Genomic DNA, 16479 nt, shown 5'->3' on the forward strand with positions numbered 1-16479 from the left:
TGTATGGGAAATTTTTTTTGAGGGACAGATCCCTGTTTTTTTTTTTTTAAGGTGAGAGTAGGATGTTGCAGAAGAGTTGTAGGTATGTTTGGGGAGATAGATTGGGTAGGAGACATTGCTTTTTCAGACAGACAAGACAGCAGACAGAGGCAGTGTATGACACATGAGGGGGTAAACACCTTGGACAGGGAGGGTGCTTGGGAATTGGAGGCCCATGTGCCCCCAGATGGAAACAGTAGGACTGAGGTCCCCATCCATGGCAGTCACCACTGCCCCTTCACAACCTCAAAGGTGGCTGTGCTGGGGGCTGGACAACAGGAGCAGGCTACCCCTTGAGGTGCACCAGTCTGCCCTTGATCTGACGCAGGCATACATCCAAGTCTGTCTGGATGACCATGCACACCATGCCTTGAAACTGTTTTTGGGTGACTGGGTCCTCTCCCACCCGCACCCATGGGGGACAAGCCCTGTCCCCTGAGGTGGCTCCACCCGAGGGTGGTGCAGGACCAGTGGAGGAGGCAGTTCCAGGTTGGGTCCCAGATATGCTAGAGCCCATTTCCACGGCCAGATAAGGAGAGGCAAGTGGATCCACTAGGATCTGCCTTCCCAAACTTGCTGTGGTGTTGAAGTTTTTCAAAATGCACTGGTTAGTCATGAACAAAACATTTCAAAATTAGTTATAACAGCATGGGTATTTCAATTAACCCAGAACAATATAATTGAAACAACTGCATAGCAAATAGAACACATGCATAAATGGAATAACAGTCAGTATTTTAATAGTATCCCAGTTACATTTACAGCAAGAGGCTACCAACAATGGTATTTGAACAAGGTATGTTAATATGCAACCAATTAAATATATGAACAATAATAGAACACAAGTCCCAACATTAGGCATTGAGAACAACATACCCGTAGTATATGAATAATAATTATTGATGCAGATAGGGGGTGGAGGGAGAGAAAAAAGTCAATTAACAACTGTATAGACTTATATTTTTCACAACACTGCTCAACACTCTACAGGTCTGCCCTCACTTTATATCTACCTGTGGCCTAAAGCTTCTGTAGCATGCACATACCTGTTAAGCGGTCAACCTGGAATGGTATGGGGCAAACTGTGAGAACTCTAGATACATGACTAGAGGGGACTCTAGTACATATCAGGATTACATATATGACTAACAAGGTGTACCCTGCACTGATGTTGTGTGTGTGCTACTGGCATACTTCAACTGGATTCATATCTATGTCCAAGGTTATTGGCAACAGAGATCATTAACTATGACAGCATCACACTTGAGAGACATGTATTGGGAAGAGTGCATGGCTTATGTACTTATCTGGTTGCATTTGTAGGCATGGGGCTGGACACTGGAACAGCTGTACACAGTTTATTAGTATACCCTTCATACAAGCACTACAATCATTTCTTTACCTGTAAGACCTGTGGAGAAAATATCTCTTAACACTGCCTGACTGTTTCTACAAATATTTAGGATTACTTGAGTGTAAGTATAAACACATCTTAGTACCTCTCCCTGGATTCCAACCATGGTCTGTGTGTGAAAAAATGAGTGACATATCTGTTTCTCATCACACTGAGCTAATGGGAACTGTTGTCTGTTTCTCAACTGATTTCTGCCTAATACACACTTGGTTACACAATCTGCCCTTGTAATCTAAGTGGAGTGTCACAAAAGACTGTAGTGACAGTTGAACATACATGCTTGAGATTCATGCATGACAGATAGTGTGCTGTGTATTAATACCTTGAAAGCAGGTGCACACATTTAACCCCTAGTAGATGTGAATATGTGTGATCTGTACAGACCCTAGCAGGGTGATGGGTTGCAAACCTGACCCAAATACATTTGGACATCATATATTTGCAGTCTCCACCTATTACACTCTCATACTTGCCTGCATCAGCATAGCCACATTTAGGACTACATAAATCTGAAATGCAAAGGTTAATATAAGGCAATGTTGCAGGGGACACACTATAATACATTACATATTACTATTCAAGGTTCAGATCTTAGTGCATGACATATTTCATATTTCATTTATATCTTGTTTTACAGCTCCACAATCTACAGTTTTGCTTAACAGCTGGTTATCAGACCAACCTCAGTTAATGCACGCCATCAAAGCCTTATTTGCTGTGAAGCACCTGTACACATTGTATTTCTTCAACAACATACCAGATTAAACACAACAGTTTGTGGTAATAATCTTTATTTTGGGTAACATGACACAGTGGATTATTACAGTGAAGATTTTACATTCAGTAGTACTGCTTATCTTGTAGATGATGAATGAATGTCATTTATTACCTGTACAGTAGCACTCAGAGTGCAGTTTATTAGCAGGTTTATTCCTACACAGTATTAGTTCAGTATTGCCTTCCTTTCATCCATAGTAGCTTGTTTGCTGCCTTCATCTCTATTACACAGCCCCTGGCATTAGCCACGTATAGCAATATTGGTCCGACAAACTTTATTCAGTACACTCAGAACACACTATACCTACTGGCAGTAAACAATGTACTCCTTATTTATTGCACTATATACTGCAAGATAGATCTGTACTTGCCAGACTCTTGGCACAGCCTCGCCAGTCTGTCTACATTGACTTCCATGTTGCCAGCTCTCTCCTCTGCAGCTGTAGGGGAAAAAAACAACCATTATGCATACCCATCTATCACATACTCATGCTAGAATTTTGTACAGCTATGGGTCAAATACAAACTGCTGGGCCATTCCCGTCCTGAGCATCTTGGATCTAGTGGGCAAAGCACCAAGGTGCTCCAACAAAGGATTAGTTTAAGGGTGTGCACACTTATGCAACCAGCTTATTGTATAATTTTTATTTTTCCTCTAACAGATGTCTTTGTCTGTCAATTGAATTGTACAGGTTATAGGTCACATTAAAGGTGGGAAAAGTTCTGAAATGATTTATTGTGGTCTCATTTTTTATATCACAAAAACCTGGCATTTTAACAGGGGTGCATACATTTTCATATCCACTGTATATATGTGGGTGTGTATGTGTATATATGTATATATATATATATATATATATATATATATATATATATATATATATATATATATATATATATATATATATATATATATATATGGGTCTAGGACTATTCACTGAAAGCACATTTCACTGAAAGTCAAATGACTGTGCACAAGTCACTGAAAGCACAATTCACTGAAACACATTTCACTGAAGGTTATATATGGTCTTTTCCCCACTGTAGTGCAACCCTGGAGTTAGTGTATATATATATATATATATATATATATATATATATAGTAAGGGGGTGGGGGACATAGCCCCCCCCACATAGTTTGGATATATATTAAGTTTAGAAAAGAGTAATTTATTGAAATTGCAAGTATCCATGTGTATAGTTCAAAATATTTAAAATAGGTGGGGGCTATGATCCCCACACCCCCCCCCTTAGTATATATTCTAACTCCAGGATCCCACTACAGTGGGGAAAAGGCCATATATAACTTTCAGTAAAATGTGTTTCAGTGAATTGAGTTTTCAGTGAATTGTGCACAGTCAAATGTGTTTCAGTGAAATGTGCTTTCAGTGAATAATCTTAGACCTATATATATATATATATATATATATATATATATATATATATATATATACACACACACACACACACACACACACACACACAGAGTCAAAGTAATGCATATATATATATATATATATATATATATATATCACACACACACATACATAGTCAAAGTAATCCATTAATCCCACATATATATATATATATATATATATATATATATCTAGAATTATATATTATACATACTTGCAAGCACACACACACACACACACACACACACACACACACACACACACACACAAACACACACACAGGTTTTTTTTTTCTCTGTAGGAGAGTGAAGTTGCACAGCTGCATAACACCTAAATTAACTAACTCTGAAAAATGCAGTGATATGGAAGAATTATTTGTACTGGCTGTGGCCTTGGAATGTGCATAATGTTTTTGAGGGAAAAAATCTCACACAGTCACATTTTAATTTTCCATTCTTGAGAGATGTATACATCTGTGCATTGCACTTTTTATAATATAATATGTTTTTTGAGTTGTTAAGCTTTTAGTGGTAGAACAGTCATATAGTACATACCTATAAACAGTATAATGTATAATCAGTCCCAAAACAGCTGCTCACATCCCCTCTTTTTACCATATTAATCGGAATGCATAGCACAATAGACCTAAAAGGGTAGGAACAGACTGAAGGCATCAGTGATATCATTAGGAATTTCAGCATAATGATTTTGTAGTGAGCAAATTATCGTTAAGTTACAATGAGCTAGATTTAAATGTAATAAGTGACTACTCCTAACTGGTAGCATTAGCACTGCAGTCTGAGGAATGTGTGTCAATGGAAGTAGGCAGAAGGTTTTCACATTTACCTCTAGTGAGTATTATTATTTTAGAATAAATATAAATGGTATACTGTAGGAATTCTGACCATTTACTAAGTAATCATAAAACAATGTTTTTTTTTTTATTTTTTTACAGATTGTAATGATGCAGTCCTAGATTAAAAGATACTGCAGAACTTGTGTACAAAATGGAGAGGATCATCATTCCTACATTTTAACATTATCTCTAACTACTAAAAAATGCTTAATAGTCTAGTAACACTAAAAGTACAGGAACTGGAAGGTATTGTCACTGAAATCCAGTTACTAAAACAAAAAGTTTTGTTTCTGATTTGCTTGAGGTGGTGTTTGCAATAAAATATTTTGATCATTATTGTTGCATTGTTTTGATTAGTTTGTATTTTAGATTGCTGCTGGCCTAATCATTCCACTGTTTATCAGTTTCTTCATCCAAAGCATAATATACCCTACAGATGGCCAGATAATATTTAAACAAGCTATCCAACTTTCCAAGCAGCATTTTCTTGGCCTGCAACACTTTGGAAATTAACAGACAAGATAAGAGCTCCATTCAAAATATGCTATGAAATAATGTTCGGTATATAGCATATAAATGGTATTGTTTGTCTCTGAAAAATAAGGAATGGTTGCTCATGACTGGAGATCTTTTGAAAAGAAGTGGTAATTAAAATCAGTGTACAGCAAAATTAAAATTAATCTACACATGTAGATGCTTCATTCAGGGGTAAATCAGATGTTTCAGAATAGCCAACAAACCCTGAGCCTCAGACTCAGGGTTTCAGATGTAAAAGTGCAGGCTACTGTCCTCCATTTTGCAAGTTCATGGAAAGTACAAATGGCCAAAAGATGGATCATCAGCAATAACTACTGCAATCTTGATAATACATTAAATGCACTGAAGGCCACAAATCAAAATGTACCTTTGCCAAGTTGATTCAGGCATTAAATGTGAAATATGGCACTCAGAGTCAGGTGACTGGCACTGGTTTTCATCTCTGTTAACACTGCATGGGATGTGGATGGTCAAGTTATGGAAGCAATTTCAAAAGCTGCAGCAACCATCCATTAAAAATGCCAGGAGGACTGGACCTTTTTCATTTTCTAATTATAACTAGCAGATTCACACTGGTATAACAGTTAGCTTTACAGCTCTTGATTTTCCAGCCTGGTTCCCAACTGTTGTGCTTTCTGCATGGTGTGTGTCTGTCCATCCAGTGCCAATACTGCTTTTCACTGGGACCCTCAAAGATATGAGCAAGTGAACTGGCTGTGCTCAAAACTGTCCATATATATGCCTGTGTGTGTGATGGTGTGAAAAGGTAAAATGAGAACATGGAAATAAATGATTAAAGGAAATTATGGAGGATACTGATAATTTCTCTTTTTCACATCAGGAAGAGTGCATCTCACCCAAACATTTTAAAAACTTGCCCTAGCTCCACAGAACAGAAAGTGAAAAGTATGATGTCTATGGCTTTAGAACAAATGTCCAACTCTAGGGTCACCCATAGCTGCAGCACTTCTAGCTTCAACTTGTGAATACATGCATACTTTAATTTAGCCTGAAGTTACTTAGTTCAGCGAGCAGTTGTGCAGGCCTGGAATGTGTCGGACTATAATAAAGATTACAGTTTATCTGTTGCCAGACTCAGTACTTTATAGCAAATGATTAAGAATGCTTGTCTCTGTGCTTTTAAAGAATAAAAGTACCACAGTACTGCCTGACATTGACAGCATTGACCCTTTCAGATATTAACATGAAAAACTCCAAATAGTACCCATGACTGAACTCATGTCTAACAAATGAGAGATTTACACATCCATGGATTGCACTTTTTACAATATTACAACATATCTCTTGGGATTCTATTAAGTTTTGACCTTTAGCTAACCTAAGTTACAGAGCAGGCAGAATGCTTTGAATGATGGGAGACATCTTAATTTCACATTAATTCCTTTAGACGACACCTGACAGCATACCTCTTAACTGTCCAGACTTTCACAGCATGGACATATTTCTGGCTCGTAGCTTTGGTCTGCTCCACAACATTTTTGGTTTTCTGTTACATCACTGATGATTTAAGTCACTAAATAATGATATACATTTGAGTTGTGTACTAAACATAATGATAGAGCTGCATGGTTTTGATTCACTTTCTTCATTACCCTCTGGATTACATTTCAGGAATTAACTCACTGCATAATACTTTCCCAACCTTTAACTACCCTTTCTAACTCTTCCGTGTGCTGCTTGTGTATGAAGCATAAAGGAAAGAAATAAACTGGGCTCATGACACAGAACACAAGCAAAATGCGGACACTTCTAGTCTTTGTCTGCCAAAGGACATGGTTTGGAAGGGGAGTATCACCTTCTTTAGCACCATCAGAACAATGTCCCAAGTCTGTCCTCCTGGGTGGCATTGTGAAAACATACCTGAAATAACTGAGGCCCTCAAGAAAGACCTATGCTTCAAGATCACATCTTGTGAGTATTCATGCAAGTCCAGGATGCAGCTACACATACATCACCTAAGAACCCATTTCTGAAAAATACTTCTGATGAGGCCATAGAACTAGGGGAATGTTTCATAAGTGACTGGTAAATCCTTGTTATTATTTGTATAACAAAACTTAATATACTGTAAAAGCGACTTGATTAAAGTGACTTTAAAAGGCTTTGCTGTCTAATTTTGTTACTGACATAGGAAACAAGAAGAACCTATCTGAACATTTTTTTCCTTTCCCCACAAAAACATTATTGCCTATCTACAACCATACAATGCATTACATACTTCCCTTAATGAAGCAGTTTGAGAAAAAATACAGGGTGGTTAAGTAACTGATTTAAATTTGACTCAGTGGCTACTTTAGACATAAAACTCTTTCCCACAGAACCACTCCATATTCATGAAAGACTAGGTATAGGGGTTTAATACAATAAATCCTGACTGTCAAAAGAAAATGAGATTTCCAATCAACATATTTTATGCCCACCTTTGAGGTTTGTTGAAAAGAAGGTGCAGCCAATGTTTCCTATGTAAAATATGAATTCTATAGAGGCATCAGGTCCATAATAGAGGGGACTGATTTGGAAGCAATCTTAGAAAAGCCTTAGGTGAAGTCAAAGAGGAACCTGCGGAATCCTTAATGGAAATTAGGACCACAGTAAAGAACTTTGATACTGAAGTAGCTAAGACCTGCATTAAAGTTTTGATGTGCACTTTTAAGAGAGCTGGCACCAGGAGTGAAAATGGATCTAACCTCTTGGAAGTAACCCAAGTAGAAAAAACATGTCCATTTACATTTATACATTTTTCTGCTAATAGTTTTTTTAGCAGAAGTAAAACATATAGATTACCCTTGAATGTCTATGCTTTGTCCTTCGCCATCAATAGAAGTGGAATAACCATGTGAATAACCAGATAGACGAATACACCTGGTGAGACTTCCTGGACAGGTTTGCAAGCAGGGTTCTGAAGGTCTTCAAGCAAAGCTGCTCCTTCAGAAGTTGAAGCCAAAGCAGAGGGACCCCACACTTCTCAGTGCCAAAGCAGGGTGACGAGAAAGACTTTGGGCTTGTTCTGTTTGGTTTTCTGAATAAACCTAGGTATAAGGGGAAATGGGGAATAGACAGAGGAGCCCTGCGGTGGGCATATCTTGACAACAGTGTCACTGGATTGCTTTCAATGCAGAATGATTAGATAGTAACAGCTGCAGCATTTGGTGTTGCTTGGAGATGCATATAGATTGTAGCAAGGCTTCCCCAGTGACAGAACAGCTTTTATATGACAAATATGATGGGGGACCACTCATGTGACATCAGCAAACAATATCTGAGCCTGTCTGCAAGACAAATGCCTTACATAGTAAGATAGGTATCTACCAGAAAGCAAACGGTTGACATAACCTATTCCATTACCCTCACAGCTCCTCACTGCAGGGGATATGAATGAGTTACACCTTGCTGGTTTATACAGCATACCCCAGCCATAATGCTGTTATGGATTGCAATGGTAACCTGTATAATGGAGTGTTGTGAGGTCTATAGAGTAAGGAGAACTGTCTTCCTCTCCAAAGCATTTGTGTGTATACTGGCCTTTACACATGTAGCCAGTCATCTTGGACTACTTACCCAACATATTGCTGAGGCATCCATGGTGACAGCCACAGTGAGAGATGGCTGCCCAGAATAAATTACAACATATGTACCACCGATGTAGATTTATCTTAGAAGATCTATGGATCCTTATCTGAGATAAAAAAAGTCTGTGTTTTATGACCATTGCTTCTTGAGTGCCCACTCTAGAATCCTCATATGAAATTTGGCAAGAGGAAACAAGTAAACTATAGCTGCCATTAGACACAAAGCCTTGAGGTGCAGGGATGCTGAAACTGTGTTGAACTAAAACAGTTGAGACCATGTCTCACTGAACTGGAAGAAATTATTTCTGTGGTAGACCAGTGTTGTATGACAGTATGTTTAGAGTACAACTCATACATCTGAGATTTCAATGATTACACAGCATAAACTGCAATCACTAATGAGTAGAACAGCTGTAGTGCAGACTCCTGTGCTGACATTAGGAACTGCATCACAGGAGTGTCTAGGAGCAGTTCATACAACTAAGGAAATACCCTATCCCTTTGCAGTCTCTCATTCACTGTTACAATACAATGCACTTGGTAAACATCTTGCAGACTGAGGTGGGACCACAAAGAAGTGCTAAAAACTGACTGTGACTGACTACTACCTGTAAGCATAAAATCTTCCTTGATTCTTTTGTGACGTTTATATGCACTAGGTATCTTGGTGGTCCAAACAGCACACTTCATCTTCTTTAGACAAGCAAGAACAGCTGACTTTATCATGACTTTCCAGAATTTTTAGGGAGGGACAAACTTATTTAGGCTGTTTAGGTCTAGAACTGGCTGAAGATATTTGATCTTCTTTGGAACTAAGCAAAAAAGAATGTGAAGTAATACCTGGATCTTTGCTGGTCTGCTATGACCTCACAATCAGGGTCACTGAAAAAATGCACCCTCAATGCAGCCATAATTATTAACTAAATATCTGCAAAAAACTGACAATTTGTAAATTTATAGCACTCTAAGAAGTAAATGCCAAAGAAAAGAGGACCAATGATTGAACCCTGGGGTACACCACTAGTGACCAGTCTTTTGAAGGAGTTAAAGCAGCTCAGCCTAATTTTCTAGGGTTCTGTTTGTGAGGCAATTTGCTATCTAATGAGTTACATAGGGATTAATATTTAGCTGGGATAGTTTGTCTATGATACCAGAGTGTGAGATGATGTTGAATGCTTAGGAGAGTTCTATATGCAGCGTGTACTGATTTTCCCTCATCCATTGTTTCAGTAACCTTGAAGAAGTCAATCAGGTTAAGTAGGCAGGATCTGCCCTTAACAAATCTGAACTGGCTTGGGTCAAAAGATTGTAGGTTACTTATCCTCTTATTTATTAATTCCATAATGATTTTGCATAGCCTTACAGATAAGGCTGGTCAAACTTATGGGTCTATAATTTCCTTGGTACACAGATACCTCTCTTTTTTACACGGTAATGACAGTTGTCCTCCATTCATCCTGTGCAAACTCTTTTTGGAGAATGACACTGAATACTGGCCAGTAAGCAGTCAGGTATGTTATCTGTCCTCATATAAACTGTGTTCTTTGCCTTAATTAATGTCTTGAGAATTTGTTCATGGGAGAGTTGAGCTGAGTACAGATGTGAGTGTGAGATTTGGGAAGGTGGAAAGAAGAGGGGTGAAGTTAGATCTAAATGTATTTAATAGTGCATTGGCTATGTCCTCTGGTTCACTATTGCAAATAATAGCACAGGTAGAAAAAAACTTAGTAGACGATATGCAGATAAATATAAAGAAAATGTACAAATTAAGTAATTACTGATGAACCAAAAAAAGTGTTACAGAGTATTGGGAAACAAAGCAAAATGAAAGAAACATCTCCAAAAAAAAATAGACACATTTTCTAGAAATATCTATGAAGACCCTGTGGAACATAAGAAAGATGCTGAATGGATAGAAGTAAAAGAAACTGTAAGAAGTTCAAATGTACAGGATATAAAATGGGTGATGTAACAACCAGAGAAATTGAAACAAAATTAAGAAAAGCTCCCAAGTGGAAAACCCCAAGCCCAGATGCAGTTCTGCATAAAAGTATTAACACCTTTACACAAAGATTTAGTCCCTAGTAAGAACTACTTATACTTGCAGCCTGAACAGACACCAACCTGCTTAACAGTTAAAGCATTACTCCTCCTTAAGAGTGAACCTGCACGCTATACTAAAAGTTATAGATCAATAAATTGCATTCCAACAATGTATAAATTACATATTGGAATTAATGTTGACAGAGTTTATAGTCATTTAGAAGAAAATTCAATCATGGCAATAGAACAAAGAATCATTTGTTGTTAAATTAAGTCATAATGGAGAATTGTAAAAAGGGGAAGAATCTAAGTATGGCATGGATAAGTTACAAAAAAAAGTATTTCACAGTACCCCACATTTGTGGATAAAGGAGTGCTTACAGATATAGGATACACCCTACATTGATCAATTATGTTACAGTGACCATGAAACAGTGGCAAACCATTTTGCAGCTAAGCCATGATAAAGGACAAATTATTATCCCAGGGGTAAAAATTCAAAGGGGGATATTCCGGTGAATCTGTCACTGCTGCTCTTTTGTCTTGCACTTAACCCATTAATCTGTCGGGTCTATATTAGAACATTGAATATTTAACAGTTCGAATCACTAAAGGTTGACCTTTAGTGATCAAAACTGTTAAAACATCAAATGTTCAGAAAAAAAAATAAAAACAACAAAAAAAAACTAAACTGTGTAGGCAGGGGGCAAGCCCCCCTTCACTCCCTACATCCCCCGCTACTTAAATATACCAACTCCGAGACCACACTACATTGAAATAAATGGAAATCTCCCTTTACGGAGATTTCCATTTACTTGTTCGATGTTCTGCAGTTTCGCTATTCTCGTGTTGACAATGTCAGATTCGACATTGTCAGCTTTCGAGAATTTAATCTAGACCCAATCTGTCTACTTAGCAGAATAAGTCATGGCTACAATTTGCTTGTCAGACAACAACAAAGTGTAAAGACTTCCCATCTCCCTTTTTATGGATGATTTAAAACTATATAGTTCATCAGATAAGGAGCTGAAAACACAACTGGAAGTGGTCAAAACTTTCTCAGATGATATAAGAATGTCATTTGCTCTTGATAAATATGCAAAACCAACATTTAAAGTAGACAAGCTGCAGTACTAAGAAAATATCAGTCTGGGACAGGAATGAGATATGAATGAACTTGCTCAGGAGGGAGTGTATAAATATGTGGTTACTGATGAAGGATTGACAATAAAAGAAAACTCAGTAAGGAATATTTTAGAAAACTAAAGGTAATACTGAAAACAGCCCTGACATTTAGGAACAAAGTCCAAGCTAAAACCAATTAACTCTTGCTGTTCTAACTTACAGTTTTGGGATGACTGACTGATCCCAAAAGGTACTGGATCAGCTGGACAGGAAAACAAGAAAGGTGTTTCATGCTTATCAAATGATACACCAAGATCATATATTCCTCATTCTGAAGAAGGTATGGGCCTCCTCAAAATTGATTACATGAATAGATGTGCAATCATAGCACTAGATACATGTCTGCTGACCTAACCATACAAACATAGTGAAAGTTTTGAAACATGAAGAGAACAAATCTAAGATGATGCTCCTGCTTAGTTTAACAGAAGCATGTCAGTCGGTGTCAAACAGGAATGGAAAACAAACCAGAAGTACACAAAAATCAGGCAGCAATTCAATGTTCCAAAAAGGAAAATAATAGAAGAAGGGTCAGATGAGAAGGCAAGAAATGTGGAAAAGGCATATAGTTGCAAGTACAGAAAACTCCTCAAACAATTTCATGACGAGCAGGATCTGATGCAGGAATTTGTAAGGACAGGTGAATTTTTAACCAAACGATGAAAGGTTGATATTGGCAGTCCAAGACAGTAGACTGTATGCACATTGGTTTACAAAGTCCATTAAACATGTGGGAGAAACACATAAATGCAGGTTCTGTAAAACAGAACTGGAAACAGTTGCACATCTCATTGCTGGGTGTGATACACTAAGGACAGAAGGCCTGTATACTAAATGTATAACAATGTGGCAAGACTGTTGCATTGGGGATTGTACAAATATTACAATACTGAGGTAGCTGAAAAGAATTGGAAAGATGATCCGCAAAACATTATTGACAGTGAAGAAGTTTATGTCACATGGGATTATCCCATTACCAACAGTTCAAAAAATAGATGCAAAAAAAAAACAGTATTCCATGAAAACAGGACAAAAGTAGCACTTACAGTATCTTACAATGGGATACAAAGTCATAAAATACCAGGATTTGCAGGCAGAGCTGAGGATGATGTGGAAGAAAGACACCCATACATTTCCAATGATAGTAGGAGCAATGGGTGCCATAAAAAAATAATTTACAGTCTTATTTAGGTATGCTACAGATAAATGTAACAATATGAATTACAGGAGGAGTCATTTCTAGTCAGATTGTGGGTGCTGCAAAGAGCACTTCTGGTTAACATCAACGAATGAAACATTGAACTTTAATCATACTTTGACTTAGAAATGGGGTCCACTGCTATCAAGGTATTAGAAACCCAAAAGACTTGGAGAAATTAAACTGTCAAAGTTCATGATATAATTTACTATTAGCTCTGCACAGTGCTGGGCATTGTTTCCAAGGTTTCTGACTTAGCTATAAAAGGCTTTATGGTTGTCCTTTGCCCAGGTGACTACTGTTTCCAAAGTCTTTAGCTTGGCTATAAAAGGCTTTATGGTTGTCCTTTGGCCAGGTAACAATTTTTACCTCATATCAGGCTTTGGTTGAATTGTTCAGGGTATGGAGTTCCTTACAAAGATTAGTAAACAGCTTTTTTGAATCTTAAAGAGTTACATTTGTTTTTACATTCAATGAGCTTTTTTATTTTATTAAAGAGTCTTTCTGTATTTGGGTCCTACCACAGGGGTCTATTTTTGACTTTGGCAATGTATTTAATTTGAAGAGGGACAGGTGAATCTATGTAGCTATTTACATGTGCATAGAATTTGGCAGTATAGGATTCGGCATAAGAAGTGTGGTCATCAAGTTAAAAGAGGATGTTGAATTTAGCCAGGTCATCGTTCAGTTTCAGTAGATTGGCATAATCTTTGAATACTGAGGTACTGGAGGATGGGGTTATAATTTGTAGGAAGCATAGGACCAAGTCCAGGATTTGATTTCCCCTGGATCAGGTGTGGACTAACTGAATAAAGACAGTTTGTATTGATGAAGTCCAGAAATTTCTCAGCAAACATATTAGAGGATGTATACATCTCCCAATTAATGGAGAGCTAGTTGAAGTCCCCTCTGAGAATGGAGTTTGGCTTAATGCATAGGGGCTCCACACTAGTTAAGCAGAAGTTGTAGGCTGAGGGGACATAGAAGGGGCCCTATAGTTAGTCATGATATAATAAAGGGTCTTGTTAATGGAAAGTTGAACATGGAAGAGGAGCAAATTGTTATTTTGTCTAACTACTCTGGAGGTGAATTTTTTACAAATATGGAGACATGGTCAGCTTTGATGCCATCATCCAGTGCAGTGGGCCAGAATGTTTGGTAGGCACTGAAACCCTGCATTGATGGGGTGGTCGCAATGGTCTTGAAATAGATCTGTGTAATGATGCACATATTGAGATTTTCCAGGGTAAGAAGTGCTTGTATGGAGTGTAGTTTTTTTTGTTAAGGCTCCTAGCATTGATCAGCAATACCTTTATGTTATCCAGATTCTGTTTTGTCATGTTGGAAGTTTTTGAGAACTGACATCGCTTAAAAAAGGCACTAGATTGGTGGAAAAATGTTTAGCCAATATACAAAATCCTTGTATGGGGGATATTAGAAGGCCATCCCAGGCTAGGCAAAGCAGTTAGGACAGGCTACCACCTCCTACTGGGCTAATATATATATATATATATATATATATATATATATATATATATATATATATATATATATATTTAAAGGATACCAGAAGTTAAGCCAATTGTTGAAATTAATAATATTTTGTTTGTACTGCAGCATCATTCTTGGCGAAGGCAAAATGCTGCTCAAGGTAAGGTTCCTACCTGTCTCTGATACATATTCTGAGAGCCCCCTCATGTATTTTTTCATACAGTCCAGGGAGGTAGATCTCAAGTCATTTATACTCACATGCACTATGACTGTGTCATATGTGTACTTGTGGTGCAGGGACTTGAGTGCCTGTGTGATATGGTGAATCCTGACACTTGATAAGCAACAGACTATGACTTTTCCCCTGCACAGCCTGGTGAGTGGTGCATCAGCATATCACACAATGGAGTCACCTATGACTAGGGTATTGGATTTTGCAAAGTTTTGCCATATGGGCTTTTGAAGTGACATACTGAGACTATTTGATTTATATTTTAGGGTGGTTATTGCCTGTGTTATGTGCCTGTGACTTTGCTGAAAGAACTTGTTTCGTTGGTTACATTTAGGAAGCATTTGTGGTTTAGGTAGGTTACATTTAAGAGCCTCATCATATGTAGGTCGATATGTTTGGTCTAATCCATTTGTGATAGGTTTGCTGTGGTATTGTGTGGCAATGACAATTTGCTTATTATCTGTAGGGCCTTCATCTGAGAGTTTTTGTGTCCCAAAGCATTAAATAACTGAATCAATTTGTTTAAGTAGTAGGTGGTTATCACTAAACATGAGACAATTACTACATTGCCTTGGGATGCCCATTTCAATCAAGCTGGCTCCATAGACATTTGGAAAGTGTAGATCCACAGTGCCAGGTGCTTACTTATGTAGGCTGAAGGAAGATCATGCTTATGAGATTTGCAGTTGAATATTAGAGGTGCAATCTGCCTGGCAGTGAGGATAGTCTGGTCTCAAACCAGCTGCATCCAGTTAAGGATCAATGAACCTTAGCACCTTCTCTCAACAGAAACAAAACAGTAGCATTAATCCCAAGCTGCTTCCTGAGTAGTAGTATTAATCTGAAAGGGTTATTTGGGGATTTCTCTATGCCATTTAAATACAGGATGAGGGCAGACATCCTTGAGGTCCAAATAGTACATCCAGTATCCTTCAGAAAAAACGGAAGAATTGACTGCACCATGGTCACTTGAAAGGTTTCTTTCAGGAAGTTATTTAATGATTTAAATACAGGATGGGCCTAAGTTTTTTTCCCCACAATTCTTGAGAAATATCCTGACCTTTTACAGTGTGGTAGGATCTCCTGAGTGGCCTTTTTGCAGAATGCAAAATGCCTCTCTTCTTGAAGCATGTTTTTGATGTGGTGGAATTTCAGGCAAATGCAACTGTTAATGTTGCTTAACATGGAAAGGAATCTTGGATACTCTGGACATGACCATATAAATCCACCTATCTTTCATTAATGTTTGACAAGCAAGACAGGTATGGTGAGATATGGTTCCTGGCTGTCCCTAAAGTGTCACAGTCAGAAAAAGCCTCAAGGATGCTGCTGCTACTGTCTACCCAAAGGTGAACTGCATCTCTTATGTGACTACAAAGGAACCTTCCCTATATGATTATGACCAATCTGGAAGTTGCCCTGCGCATTCTAGTTTGTCCCAAGCCATTGATTTTTCAGCTGTGCCTCATAACAGAACTACATCTAATGTTAAGTCCTCTGTGTCTTAGAAAAGGAGCATTGAAATATTTAAAGTTTGAAGAATATTGAAAGTAGAATGGGTCTTGTTCTCCTTTGTTGTGTTTTCTAGGTTAGCATTAACATCAGCGTCAACAATGTAGTGACCCTGGAAAGGGGAATTTGTGAGCCTTGCTTTTCTGTCCTTGGAAAAATCAATAAGACTATGCAATGCATACCAGTGGTA

The 16479-nt window shown here is 37.9% G+C and overlaps 1 protein-coding gene across 1 annotated transcript in view; it reads left to right on the plus strand.

The window, feature by feature from the left end:
- Positions 1–4837, plus strand: part of BFSP2 (beaded filament structural protein 2) — a 234103-nt gene extending 229266 nt beyond the window's left edge. Inside the window, exon 7 of the mRNA XM_044066099.1 lies at positions 4601–4837. Within this exon, the coding sequence (XP_043922034.1) occupies positions 4601–4607 (7 nt within the window). The 3' untranslated portion in view covers positions 4608–4837. The remainder of the gene's footprint in view (positions 1–4600) is intronic.
- The last annotated feature ends 11642 nt before the right edge of the window (positions 4838–16479 follow it).

This window comes from Protopterus annectens, chromosome 3.part0, assembly GCF_019279795.1.
Source record: "Protopterus annectens isolate FY-2018-M chromosome 3.part0, PAN1.0, whole genome shotgun sequence".
Lineage (NCBI taxonomy): Eukaryota > Metazoa > Chordata > Ceratodontiformes > Protopteridae > Protopterus > Protopterus annectens.